The following is a 14549-nucleotide window of genomic DNA, read 5'->3' on the forward strand; positions in this document are numbered from 1 at the left end:
CTACCTTTGGAGGTTGAGGAAAGCCATAACACAACTATACAGCAAAACAAAAAACCGTGTGCTAAAACCTCCACATAGTTTCAGAATTAGACTCCCATCTGCAATTCAACACTACGAGTGACACTTTCATAGTACGTGAAGTCTTTTGATTTTAAATCAATTCTACACAGACAGAATGACAGACAGGTAATGATCTCACTTGGCCTGCTGATTGTGTCGTAGTGCGTTGATGCATTTTCCCAGGATGAGCAGTGAGGTGTTGATGTTTCCAGCTTCTTTCAGACGCTCTCCTTTATTCTGAGTCTTGGCGCATCGCTCCGAGCCAGCCAGGTCACACAGACACAACCTGAGCACAAACACATTAATCCACGTAAAAGGAAATGAGAACTCTTTCATGAGAAGATTTTATTTTTGCACACATGCATGCTTTTTCAATGCTGCCTTGTATCACAATCATACAGCAACACTCACCCAAATCCATGTTTATATGCCAGTTAAAGTTTTACTCACTCGCTGACTGCTTGGACCCTCGGAGTCCCACTATCCTCAATCCTCAATATGCGAATGGAGAAAATACTGTGACTGAAGAAAGAGAAAGAAAACATACATTTCAGTAACTTTGTATAATGTCCGAATTATTTTTTTAAAGTCTCTAAGTGTGATTATTTTGACTGATATTGGAATTGCGATACAATAGTTGGACTGATCATTTCTACATTATTATATTTATAGAATATGATGTGTAGGCCAGGACATCTCTGCAGCATGACAATATTTAATTTATTTAAAAAATAAAATTAAAAAAAGAAAGTTATTTTGTTGCACATTTTCCCTTTAACAAATATTCCACCTCTTGCGATTTGAAAAGTGCAGTAGGCCATATTGAGATTTTCAATAATTGTTCAACCCTACTTTGTAGAAAAAACAGAAATACACACAAAAACAGAAATACGATGCATTCAACACTGTTGTGAAGTGGACCAAAAAAAAAAAAAGCTTCCAAGACTCAGCTCAGACTTATTCCGCTCAATTTTTCACATGTGTGTGTTTCAGTATGACTACAACCACACTCGAGCAAGTGCAGAGGAAACGGATAGAAATAAAATAAGAAGGGAGGTGAGATTGTGAAGAGAGAGAAAGTATAAGAAGGGGTTTAAAAGTGGAGAGATGACTGGGAGGGTAGACATTCCCAAGCCCAAACAGGTCTGCTCTTAAATTACATGTAAAAGAGATTTAAATGTGGGCACATTCTCTAATTTTGTCGTATTTTGAAAGTAAATGCTGGTGGCTGATGTCCTTACCTCCTGCTGGAGAGCTGGTTGAGCCGGGTGGAGGAGAAGCTCTGGTTCTTCTTGCCCAGCTTCATCACCTTGTTAGCCTCTTCCGCAGTATTTACCTGAACCCAACGCAGATCTAAATACAAATGCACAAACATTTACTGTTAATTAACAGTAAATGGTCCTTATTTTATTTTCTTTACACAACGGCACAGTAGGAAGAGTTAAAGAATTCGAAGATCTTTCTATTAGTTTGGAGGATCACCCCTATATTTTGAGACACATGGCTGCTCATTCATCAACATTTCACAGGAAAAGGCCCAAATTAATGTATTTTACATACGTATGCCATATGTCAAAAGCTGCAAGGAAATTCAGTAATTTTTAAACATTGTAACACAATCTAGCTTTATAGTGTATTGATGAAATTTGTGATTAAAAAGAAACAGAACTGTTGCCACAGTTCAAATACTCGCTTAAATCTTAATACTTCAGACTTCTGTCAAGTAATGTGGTATTTGTCCCGCCCTCCCTTCAAACCTTTCACAAAGGCGTTGCCCTTGACGTCCTGTGACAGGCGCAGTGCAGTCCTCCTCGGGGCCCCGCTGGGCACCACCTCCAGGAGGTCGTGAATGTTTTCATTGTAGATTTCACAGAAAGAAACCCACACAGAGAACTTTGTTAGCGCTTCCACCTCCAGGCTGATTTTGTCCTCTGCTGCTGCAGTCGTCTGCAGCATAGAGGGGCCTGCAACAGAGACAAACTTAAAATAATCACACTGTAGTAGCAACACACGCTATAGTATATGCAGTATCAAGGGATGTGAATTGTAAATCTGCATTCCTGCCTTGGGGTTAAGCAGTACATTTTGTATATAAAGACAGTGCTGTCAGTCAGAATTAGTAAAACATTATCTCAGTGCACAGGTTTATTTTTTCATAATAAAAGACAACTAAATCTTGCCTTCAAGGAGAGTCTTATTGGTTGAGTTCAACGGGCCGGCATTGCTCTTCTCGCTCTGAAAAGGGCAGAGGGGAAAAAAAGTTAAAAATGCATAAATGACAGTTCTTCAATATTTTATTTAAATAGTACTTTTAAGAGTAATGTCACAAGTAAGAGCAAAGTGCTTCACAAGAATAATTACAGCTCCTCCTGAGCTTTAATATTAAAAGGCATTAAGAGTTTATGTCTGGGGAGAGTGATGTCCACTTGTACTTCACAAGCCTTAAGCAAAGTGAAAATGACAGGCCTACTAGTGACATACATTATGTAGTAATTCATGAGTGTAAGTGGCTACATGAACTTTTAGAGCTCTGAAGGGGTTTGTCAGATTGTCCAACAGTGTCTTGAACAACCCTACTTCCTGCGCATAATAATTCTTTCCAAAACAAATCATTTGAAAAACATTCAAACACATCTTTTTTCAACAGTCACAGTAAGCTGTGTCATGTCACCATCTAATCAGTCTCTCCTTTGCACCCTCTGATTTCACACACCAAAGGTCTTGCCTACGCAGGTGACGCTTCAGCCACAGTTTTTAGTTGTCAGTCTGACGCCCCTCTGACAGAATAAATACACACCTGTTTGAATCAATACAGACAGATTGCCTGACAGTAAAAATTCAGGTCGGAAAACCCGGAATTTCGAAGTTGGGCGGAAAACCCAGAATTTCGAAGTTGGGTGGAGGGTGGGCGATAAAGCGCCTCGGGCAGACAAGTTACCTCTTTAAGTTGTCTGAAGAGGTTTCTCTTGAACACTGCTTCCTCAGCCTGCTGCTCCCTGGTGAGCCTTATGAACTCTCGGCTGCGGTGAGGTTTGATGCTCATCCCGCTGAAAACCTGTTCATCAATACTGCTGAAAATGACATCGAGAGACCTGGGCAGGATACCAGCATCGGCATCAGGACCTGGAGTGACAAGAGCGTTTCTGTTAGGCCACTTCTATTCCACTCTCATTTTAAGATTAAGGCCAACAGCTGCACAAGAACAATTATTGACTTCAGAGATCTCCTGACCATTAGCCAGGTCGCTAGGCAAGCTACGAATGTAGGACCAAACCAGGCAAAATCTACAATAACAAAGTCATGACACCTTTCTAGGGTAAAGTTTTTACTACAATAAGATTGTACAGCTTGAGCTATACCGAAAAACATTTAACTCCATGTGGCTATTACACTGATCAGACACACCTGTTACCTGTTATACAGGGTGTGGTGGCAAAAAGCTACTGCTAAAAAAAAGTTGTCCTGCATCTGATCTACAAACATCCTCTTCTGAAGAACAATAGTCCAAACTCTAAATAAACTTTCAGTCATTATTATTATTTATATAATCTATGGGAGAGTGGAACAGACCTAAGAATGTGAAGGTCTTCCCAGCGTTGGTGACTCCATATGTGAAAACCAGCGAGTTTCCCCCTTCGAAAACATCTTTCACTAAATCTTTTACTGTGCCTTCAAACAGCTCTCTCTGCGTTGTCTCAGGACCATACACCTATTAAAAAGGAAGAAAAAAAGCTTATCAATAAAGTGTAAAAGGTAATCATGAAAAACACTCCATCTTTTAGATCTGGATGTCTTTAACATTTTCTGGCCTGTGAGCTTGATTTCAGTTTAAAAACTGAATGGACAAAGACTCAAATGGATCGTATACAATTGACGATATACTCAAAACAATAAGAAAACATCAACACATAAGTATTAGAAAGGAAACTTTTAAACTTGTTTGGCTTTCTTATCTACCAGGAAACACCAACCTGAGAGAACTGAAAGCGCTGCCCAGTCTGTAGAAAGGATTTGTCAGTGCTGAGCCGCGCTGAGAGGGACAAGCCAGGAGGCTTAAGAAGAACAGTGTCAGGAGGCTCGATGGTAACACAGTCCTGTTAAAAACAAAAAGAAGACACTCTTAGAATGATTCTGTATTTTCTCTTTACAGGATTTTACAGCAGAAAGTTTGAAACATAAAGAAAAGACTGTTTTCATTAAGTCATTACTTGACAAGTAAAACAAGCAGCTACAAAGCACAATGGTATCAATTTCTTAGCAATTCCCATTAGCACATTAATATATTTTAATTTACCTGCGACTCTCCATTATTACTCTCTGCTGAGGAAAAGGGCCGGATACGGAGGTAGACCTGTAGGTGTTCTCTGTCCTCGATGCTCGAATGCTGCACAACACATCAGAGTTTAATCAAAAACATCAGGAGGAAAGTAAAAGGAAGGCATTAGGTTGAAGAACAAATATGGGTTAGCTGTGAGAGATCGTTTGGTAAGAAACATTTTCACTTTATTCAATTTAATTAAGTGTTATTTATATAGCACCAAATCATAACAGAAGCTATCCCAGAGCACTTAAATCATGTAAAGCAGGTCTAGTTAGACTCTTTACAATATTGTTTACAGAAACCCAACAATTCCCAGCATGAGTAAACAATTGGCAACAATGGCAAGGACAAACTACTTTTTAACAGATAGAAACCTAAAGCAAAACCTAGACTTTGGGTGGGCGGCCATATGCAGATGGCCACTAGATAACTGAAAACATAACAACCAACCATCATTTGGGAGTTCAACAGTTATAGATGGTGTCTGAACAAATAGAATAAACATACAATTAAAAAGTGTGCCATCTCCCTAGCAGGTTAAAAATTCTGTGGGAATTCATTTCAATCCAAGAGGTGGACTAGCTGTCACCACTTTACACCTTGTGCACGATGGAAGATGCTTGAGGCCACCGTGGTCTAGAACAGGTTCAAGTCGATCTTAAAACAACAGTCAGGTGCGCCCATGTGAACACAGAAGAGGGGTTTCCTGTAATTTTGCCTTCTCATCCTAATGCACTTTCAATGTAAGTGATGGGGGACAAATTCCTCATACCCAAAAAAGTATTGATCCCAGGACCAAGCTCCATATGATGGGAGATGGGGCTTTCTGCTCAGCCACTCCCAGTCTGTGGCATGCTCTCCCTGAGGACACCACAGTCTGTGCATGCTTATAAAAGCGGCCTTAACACTTCAAAGCTTTCTGGACTTTTCTTTGCTTAATTGTTTTTATTTTTGTGCCATCTATGTATTTTATTTTAGCACTTATCAGTTGTTTTTTTTAATCCTGTGCCACTTTGGGATTTGTTTAAATACAAAGTGAGTTACAAATAAAGTGTGTTCTTATTGATTTAAAATAATGGCACCAATGTAAATGCGCCTCTCTGACATTACCGGGATTACCTGTGAGTCTGGTAAGGTGCTGAACTCTGATGAGAGATATCTCTTCAAATCTTCAACCTGTTTGTCTTTGTCGCTCAGACATGAATCCATCATCCTGCAAAAAAGTAAAGCAACAGTATCAAAAATGAAAACGGTCACGTAACCACACTTGGCCTGCTTTTTACTCTAACGTTACACCAAAGACAAACTTGCAAGTCTAGCTCGCCTGCTGCGTTACCTTTACCTTCCTTTGGACAGTAAGTTATGTTAAGCCACCTGCTAGCTAGTTAGCTAGTTAGCTGAATATAGCCGCACCTGTCAACTTCTAACATAGTTTAACAAATGTCCGTTTAACTTTAGTTTTGTGGAAAATAAAATCAACGACACTCACACTGTGTTATTACTCAACAACATTGCCTACCTGATAGTTGTATTTGGGACATTAAGTGCACAGGCAGAAGGATGTTCTGTTGTGTGCTAACTAACGTTAAGCTAACTAAACAAAACAACACACCGCCGCGGTCTGAGTTCGAAACGGACCAATCAGGTTCAAGCACAAACAGCACATGCGTTGTTTTTTGTGCTGCGTTCACGAGCTCCTTTGATGGTTGGAAATCAGTAAATCTCCCGCAAATAACCAATGGTAATGGCGCGTTTAAGCACCCTCTGTTAGGCAGTGCGCCCCTGGCATAAGACTGTATATAAAAAGGCCACTGGCCGCGGGGAAGCTGGACTTTGGATTCGATATGTGCATTGAACTGAATGCAGCACTAGTAGATAATACTGCAAATGATAGCCTTTGGATATTGTGATAATTCCCCCTGCTCAAATGGTGAACAATAATCATCCTAACTTAATAATGCATTACATTTAAATAGCGCCTTTTATAACAAACAAAAAAAAAATGCTACTTGTCCTAGGAGGCTGGACATGCAGTCTACCATTATATAACCCCCTCCATAATGCAAAGATGATGGCATGGAAGTATTTTATGTTGTGTATACTTTAGATCATAACCAGCGTGAATATGGAGAGGTTTATTCTTTACTAGCAAAAGTTAAAATTGTATTTTTTAACCTGCCAAAATGTATCTGTCATGTGATTTAAATGGAGCTTTATTTAAATTGAACAATAGAGGTGGCTGCAGTCCGTGAGCAGATTGAGAAAAGGGGCTTCTGGGTAACGTTAGTTGTTTTTATCATCTAAAGCATGCTTCTGTTATATATAGGCGTGTGTGTGTGTGTGTGTGTGTGTGTGTGTGTGTGTGTGTGTGTGTGTGTGTGTGTATGTATAATATAGGCCTACACAAAGACAAAAGCAAGTAGGGTTAAACTCAACCCAACGTTTTTATTTCAACGTCACTTAAGACAAAAGCATCTCCTGAATGAATATGAATGACTGTAAATTACAAGAGATAGACTACTGATGTTGAGCTGGTACAGGTACTCCTCTGGCCTACTGGACAATATTTTACACAGTGTGAGTTTATTGAAGCTGGTTTACAAGAAAAGACATTCCTTTAACCTGTTAATCTACACACATGAAAATATGAAAGCTGCCTGCCATTCAAGCTGGATTGAAACCTTTACTGCAGCTCACATTACAACAGGCCATTTAGCTTGTGGCTTTTCAGTTCTGTCTTCACATGAGCAGACTTCCAGGTAGGACTGTATGTCAATGTGAATGTTTTTTATCCATCAGTTTAGCCAAAACCTTTTCAGAAAAGTGAGCAGAGTTAATGAAATCCTATCACAGTCAGACATCCAGCATAAAATATAAGATGTTAGTTTGGAAGGGATCAGTATTTCTGTCTGAGGAGAAGGAAATTACTGATCTATCTATCTAATATCTGTGAGCTCTGAATGGAGTTGAAATAATTAATATTGAATTTAATATATTATAATAAATTTTTAACATGTATGATTAATTAAATTCTAATTGATATACTTTATCATAATAATTGTATAAACTGTACAGCTTATCAAGTCATTCTTTTAAGCTTTTAGCAGTTGACCTTCCAAAAATGCATTTTGTTGGTTAGCAAAGTGTCCCCTGCAGAGAGACAAGTTATTTAAAGACACAGTCTGACAGTTTGAGAAATCTGCTTGTTATTGTTGGATCTCAGGTAATAATGAGCTCACGTTTAAAAAGGGGAAACATACAGTGTACAAGCAGTTTACATACATGCAGGATGCCTCCCTGGTAGCAGCAGTTTGGGCTTTATGTTCATATAGACAATAGAGATTTGTCAACCAGCAGAGATTCTGTTGAACATTTGCAGGTTTTAATTCACTAAGTTGGTCAAAGACAAACATTCACAGTTTTGATTTTTATTGGATTGGAAGAGTGGAGGTTTTTCAGTTTTAAGTAAAGATAAACAAAATAAGTAGTTTCCTTTTTGTACAAAAAAAAAACAATATTTTGAGTAGACATACATTATTAACAATGAACAAAAAGTAAACAACTAAATTAAAAAGATTAGCAAGTCCCATTTCTGTCTCGTCTCCTCCATTTCTCCTCCTGTTTCCTCCCCTTTCTCTCTCTCCCTCTTTCTCTGCCTACATGAAGCTGACTGTGGAAATTTTGTCATCATTCATACTGATGAACTGCTGATTTCATTGCTGTCCATTCTGCAACAACACACAGAGGCCAAAAGCTTGTCTATGGTCCCCCTCCTCATGAAGACATACAGGACTAAGTCTGCAAGAGGACTCAACTTAATTAACATGAAAGACAGGTAGAAGAGGGTATCGTTCGAGTGGTCTACCAGGATCATAATGATGGTGGGCAGGTACAGCAGTGTGTAAATAAGCAGTACCAGCAACAAAACTCCAACTATTCGTCGTTTTTCATCAGAGGGGACCGAGATGGAAGCAGACAGGGCTCTGAAGGTCCCAACCAGGAAGAATATTAACAGTGGGAAGGGAAGGAGGATGATGATGATGAAGACTTGGTTGGATTCCACATAAGTCTCAAGAAATATACTAATGAAAAAGACAAGAGGAAGGGCCCAAACCAGGACACAGACCACCACAGAGGTCTTGATGGTTCGTCTGAAGCGGTACCACAGCGGGTGGACGATGACCAAATACCTGTAATACAAGATGGACACAAAGTCTTTGAGGAGCTTTAGAGTTATAAACTAATATAATGTTCAGACACAGAAGGAGCTCCACACATACTGGATAGACAGATAGATACCTTTCCAGGGCGACGCAGACCATGAACCCAACACTGGCAATCAGACCGGAGTAGTAAATAAAAGAGAAGATTTTACGTACATTCCCATCCTTAATGTTTGCCACCTCAAAGATCATGTAGCAGAGCTGAAGGAGGTCAGAAATTAGAAGGTTGATGACGTAGATCGGAGCAACGTGATCCCTTCTCACCTGCAGGAAAACATTGGTAAAAGTAAACAAGCAGTTGTAAACATGTTATGAAGTCCCCCTCAAGCTGCAGTCAGAGCTATTTATGCATTTTTCATCAAACTCTCCTTTGTGCTGTCAGAAATCTCAGATGTGACACACTGGCCAATCACTGCAGTAACAAGACTAAGGGCCAGATGTCCTGCAGCTTCTGCAGCAGGACAGCACAACCAGCAGATGCAAGACACAATCTTGTTGTAGACTCTGTGGCTGTGTGAACAGAGTCAGATATTCCATTTCAAAGTTGGATACAAAAATGTATACAGCTATGTAAGTTTCTGGTGAAGCTTTGAAAACAAGCAGGAGTGCTACCGATGTGAAAGTAGACTCCTTCTGACCCACTTGTTACTCTGCGTTTGACCAGCATAATATGGTGCTTCCTGCAGAAGATCCATGGGGGAAAATGTGTCAGTAGTCAAATGATAACCTACTTAACCGGACAATTTTCAGTACGTGTATTGTATAAATGCATTCATTGAGAACTGTCCCCTATTAAATAATAATATAGAAAGAGTCCTCACCAGAAAAACATCTTTATAAGTAATTTGTTCAGCACTTTATTACGACCCATATCTACATTTGTTTGTAGCTGCAACCTTTTAGTGGCCGTAAAAGATTAGTAAAGAAGAAGGTGAAGAATGACGTATTTTATTGTCACATACATGTAGCAAAATTCATGCTCTGCCTTTAACCCATCCCTGAAGGGAGCAGTGGGCAGCCACTGTACAGCGCCCGGTGACGAACTCCAGGTGCCATGCCAGGTCACACGGCACTGACTGGAGAACCTACCTAACATGTTTTTGATGGTGGGAGAAACCGGAGCACCTAGAGAAAATTCACACAGACAGGGAGAGAACCTGCTCCACACAGAAAGGCCGGGACAACCTTCTTGCTGTGAGGCGATAGTGCTAACCCCTGCACCACCATGACGCCCAAAGGTGACAAAAGTCGGGTGACGTATTATAAATAGCCACAAAGTCTGTATAACATTTACATGACTCTTCTATCCAAAAACGACTTACAATATAGATAGATAGATAGATAGATAGATAGATAGAAAGAGAAAGAGAGAGAGAGAGAGAGAGAGAGATGGGATGTATGGTTTTCTAAGAAACCAGACGATGACTACTGCTACTTATTTTTCATACGTATTCAGCGTAGTAAAGTAAAGTCAATTTTATTTATAAAGTGCTGAACAAAGTTACACAATAATAAAAACACACTCAAAAAAACAGATAAATAATAAAATCGATTTTTGCGCGAAATGCAAAAGAGAAATCCATGTCCAATACTAGTATTTTGTCACCATATGCATGCTGCACACCTCCGTGAAGCTAGGAGGCTCAGCTAGAACGTCAAACCAACCATTTACATCCATACCAAACACACATCAAACACCAAGAGTTAAATTAGCTTTTATCACAACATAAGCTCTGTAATTACTGTACATGGCTGCAGTTATTGCCATCCAGATATCTCTCATCTCATCCTACACCCAGCTCTGATCAGTTGTGTATCCCTGAGCCGTTAGGTTCATTTCTCACCAGATTACAATATTTTATATCTGCAGTACTGGAGTCTGCAGTTTCAGGACCCCCGCAATCATGGGACCACAGTTCTAGGACCGTAGTTCTTTTGCGACAGCGCCATCTAGTGGATTGGTGGTCGTAACGTCTGCTAGCAAGTCGGCCCGTGAGGCCTATGTGCGCAGCTGTAGGCTTAACCGGTCAATAACTTTGGTTTAGGCACACATCCTCTGATGGTTAGGGTAAGGGTAATTGGCTTCGGGGGGCTGTCAAGAATAACATAGCTACATAGCTGGCGGTCACCTATATACTACTCCCAGAATCCGCAGGAGAGAAGAAGTGTTGCTTTGGAACAGGCGGTCTTTATCATCTAATAACAAACCCGTAGTAGCTGCACAGACATCCAATATATCAAACAATTTTTCTGCTCAATACAAAGAGAAAGTACTGTTCTCCACTTCTGGGACTATAAACATGGGTGTGTTTTTCGTCATAGGAATGTTGATGAATAGTCACTGTTTTTATCAATATTTCAATGTTTTAGAAGCTCTGTGTTATTTGGAACGTGGTTGTGTGGACAGGAATATTGTTTTGAAGAAAACTTACAAGTGAACATAAATATGGCCAAAACATGGACATTTGCCTGGTATATTTTGAAGAATTGTATAATAACTGTTGTATAACAGTTTCTTTTCATCACATTTACAGTTACAGTTGTATTCCAGGAGTATTAGAAGATAATCAGTTGAATATTAATCTACAGGATGATGGTTTTGATGGTGATTTTGCTATTAAAATATGGATTTTCTACCAGGCGAGAATGAAAATATCATATTTTCCTTTATTGCATCTCCATTTATTCTATAATAGCAAAATAAATAGGTTTATTTAGAACTTCTGACCCATCAAAGGAGATAATTATGCATCTAGGCCGAATGATTGAGGAGTTATTCCTGATTCATTTTGGGTTGGTTATTTTAGGCATTTTTTCTAGAAATAGGTGTCTGTTTCAAGAGGTTAATAGAGATGGTAGCCACAGACTGCTCGAATCCTTTTTGACCCTTTGAACAAGTGATGAGTGTGTTAGTGGCAGGCCCCAAGCCTGATTTTGAATTGCAGGTAACCGTTACGGTAACGTAGGAGGAGGCTGGGATTCCCCAACCAGAGGACGGAAATCGTGGAGGGTGAGGATGTCGTATCTATTTTCCAGCTGGATGTCATGGTTAGGGGATAAACAAGAGGAGTGCCTCCCTCTCATTGTGCGAGCACAATCCCTACTCCATCCCATCATTGGGATGGAGTAGGGATGACCCGGACTAGACCCGAGCCCGCCCTAGGACTCATCTGGGACAGTAACCGCAGGAGGGGCATTGCAGTAGGACAGTGAGCAATGACAACAGCTTTGTGGATGTGGTACAGCGTAGAGATTCTTTTTTCTTCTAGCTCTACAATCTTAAGGGCTAGAGGGGCGCAGGTGAGGCATCTGGAGAGGTGAGCGCAGCGATGAATTGTAGACGGGTGGCTGGGGAACAGAAAGAACAACTGGGCCAGTACAGGGCTAAAAACTGCACAAAGGTTTTATGAACAGTTGAGGTAGTATCTGGAGACAGGGAGGGCCTAGGATTTCAACCTGGAACACGCATGTTGGTATGGAATTAGCAATGGTGATTCACAGACAAGGCATCAAGCAGCAAAAGAGCGAAACATACCGGCACCGTTCCAGCAAGTGAGTTTAAAGACTTCGTAAAGACTTTCTAAGATGCTGACAAGCTGCAGTGGTCAGAGTCAACTTGTAATGCATCCTTCTGCAGTTTGGTTAAAAAAAACGCAACAGTTCATTATGTAAGGTCTTTATACACCACTGAAAACATAGTTAAGTATATTTTATTGCAATTCTGTCAATTGATCTTCCTAAATATTCCACACTGGACCTTTAACCCAAACCATGACGTTTTCCTAAACCTAACCAAACTGTAATCGTTTCACACCCTTAACCACATGTTTAATGTCATGTGGCTTAGGTCGCCTGACTCACAGTATCTCACAAAATTTATTATACCCCTCACATTTTTTTAAATATTTGATTATATTTTTTCATGTGACAACACTGAAGAAATGAGACTTTGCTACAAATTAAAGTAGTGAGTGCATAGCTTGTATAACAGTGTAAATTTGCTGTCCCCTCAGAATAACACATCACCATTAATGAGCCATTAATGTCTAAATAAAAGTGAGTACACCCTAAGTAGTCCAGTCGCCTGTGGTACTGGAAAAAGCTCATTTGTGTGTTTTTGGGAGGCATGGATAAACTATTTTGTTGTTTAGTTTGGAGGACTTGTTTGTATTTTAATGTCCTACTGTTACCTTCATTATGAACTGACCCCATAAATAATTGCACAAATATTAAATATATATTTCATTATGCATATTTGCGTAACACACCAAATTCATTGATATTGATTCAATTTCAAATATTTTCTTATTGATATGATTACATACTCTTTCTGATGACAAAATGTGCTAAAATCGTAAAAACATTAAAACATGGAATTTGGCAAAAATAAAAATGGATTTCATAGGCTCATCATAGAGATGTTAACAGATATTAAAAATATATTCACTGGATTTACCGAGGTAACGCAGTTATTTTAAGTTATTTTAAGTCACTGTCTTTCTGTCTCTCTCTCTCTTTCTCTCCTGATTGCTGTGTGTTGTGTATTATTATATAAATTCAAATCTTTTTTTTAATGTACTGTGCTAATAATTGTGCTCAAGATTATCATCATCTTTACAACCACGATATAGATCATAAATGAAGAAATCATATTCATAGTCATTATGTACATACCATAGAATAAAGAGCATAGATGGCCACAAGGGTCAAAGGAAGTCCGATACTAATGATTAAGCATGTCACCACAAACATGATGGATTTAGCTTTTTCATCGTAGTAGGAGGTGCTGTTGTCAACATTGTAGTCAAAGGTGATGTTGCTGTAATCAGAGCTTTGGTTCTGTGAGGTGTTGTTAATGTAGAAATCTTCCATTCTTCAGAGTGAAACCTGTTGAGAGATCAGGTTATTTAAAGTGAGAAGGTTTTTTAATGTCTAACATTGTTCAGTGACAGTTGAGCTGTGAGGTGCAAGGTCTTGTCTCGGTCTCAGACATTGAAGACTTGGGATTTTATTTCAAGACCAGTCAAGACCATAACTTTGTGAACATCAATACATTTCTTCTGCATTGTCTGATTTGTTTGTTAACATCCTAACTTTGATTGGATGTAAAACGTATTGCTTCAAATGCAACCAATAACCCTAATTAAAAATGTGTTTTTCCCATTAACGACTTTCACCCCACAAAAGCGATGGTAAGCATGGAAAAGGAGTGTTGAATAAAGATGCTTACGTTGATTTCAGCTCTTAGTGTTTATATGTGGGTGTTTTAATGGGAGTGTAGATATTTCAGATCAATTTGTCGTTCCACATTTTATTGTGTGTCATGTAATGTGGTCTTGGTCTCCCTCGGTCTTGGTCTCGACTTGGTCTCAGCCCCTAAAAGCCTTGGTCTTGTCTCGGTCTCGATAAACTCTGTCTTGACTTGGTCTCGGTTTGGACAGTCTTGACTATAACACTTCCTACAGTCATATCAAATAAAACACTGCTGTCTTTTCTATGCATCCTGACGACTGTTTTCCGTTCTTATCACCTCTGCAAAAGTTTAAAAAGTGAAATTTACCTTTGAAAGCTGCGAGACCACACCTGAATGAGTTCAATGTCTGATGTGCTGTCCTCTCCATCCAAACAGTCTACGGTAAATATGGTAAGTGATAACGTGCAGTAATCTGCATTTTCTCTTTTAAGGAAGTGAAACAGGAAAAGATATGCATTAGGTCCTTCCTGTTGGCCAGAGTTTTGAAATAATATCTGATAAACATTATTAGTGTGAAAGCTGCTATTTTCTCCTGCACCGTTTGTCCTAGAAATTTCTAAATGTACATCCTGTTCAGGAGATGGGTGCTATTACTTTTATTGCGGACATCTGTAATGGTTGATTATATATTAATATTTGTTATGCATTTTAAAATGAATGGGTTTCAATGGGAGCAGAAGCTCAACTTTCT

The 14549-nt window shown here is 39.3% G+C and overlaps 2 protein-coding genes across 2 annotated transcripts in view; both read right to left on the bottom strand.

Annotated features, from left to right (window-relative positions):
• LOC119913352 (kinesin-like protein KIF20B) overlaps positions 1 to 6018 on the bottom strand; it is a 52635-nt gene extending 46617 nt beyond the window's left edge. Inside the window, 11 exon segments of the mRNA XM_038732763.1 lie at positions 200 to 346; positions 511 to 582; positions 1302 to 1413; positions 1818 to 2024; positions 2241 to 2295; positions 2999 to 3183; positions 3631 to 3769; positions 4032 to 4154; positions 4355 to 4444; positions 5501 to 5594; positions 5901 to 6018. Coding sequence (XP_038588691.1) covers positions 200 to 346; positions 511 to 582; positions 1302 to 1413; positions 1818 to 2024; positions 2241 to 2295; positions 2999 to 3183; positions 3631 to 3769; positions 4032 to 4154; positions 4355 to 4444; positions 5501 to 5593 — 1223 coding nt within the window. The 5' untranslated portion in view covers position 5594; positions 5901 to 6018.
• Positions 6019 to 6801: 783 nt separating this feature from the next.
• Positions 6802 to 14233, bottom strand: LOC119911284 (G-protein coupled receptor 4-like). The gene is made up of 4 exons (XM_038730104.1): positions 14165 to 14233; positions 13279 to 13491; positions 8681 to 8868; positions 6802 to 8571 (listed from the first exon to the last, which is right to left on the bottom strand). Exons 2-4 carry the CDS (start codon positions 13474 to 13476, stop codon positions 8073 to 8075), a joined length of 885 nt encoding a protein of 294 aa, XP_038586032.1. The 5' UTR covers positions 13477 to 13491; positions 14165 to 14233; the 3' UTR covers positions 6802 to 8072.
• Between the last annotated feature and the right edge of the window lie 316 nt (positions 14234 to 14549).

The sequence above is a fragment of the Micropterus salmoides genome, unplaced genomic scaffold, assembly GCF_014851395.1.
Source record: "Micropterus salmoides isolate LMB-PRFRI ecotype aquatic unplaced genomic scaffold, ASM1485139v1 Ms_hic_scaffold_2, whole genome shotgun sequence".
Lineage (NCBI taxonomy): Eukaryota > Metazoa > Chordata > Actinopteri > Centrarchiformes > Centrarchidae > Micropterus > Micropterus salmoides.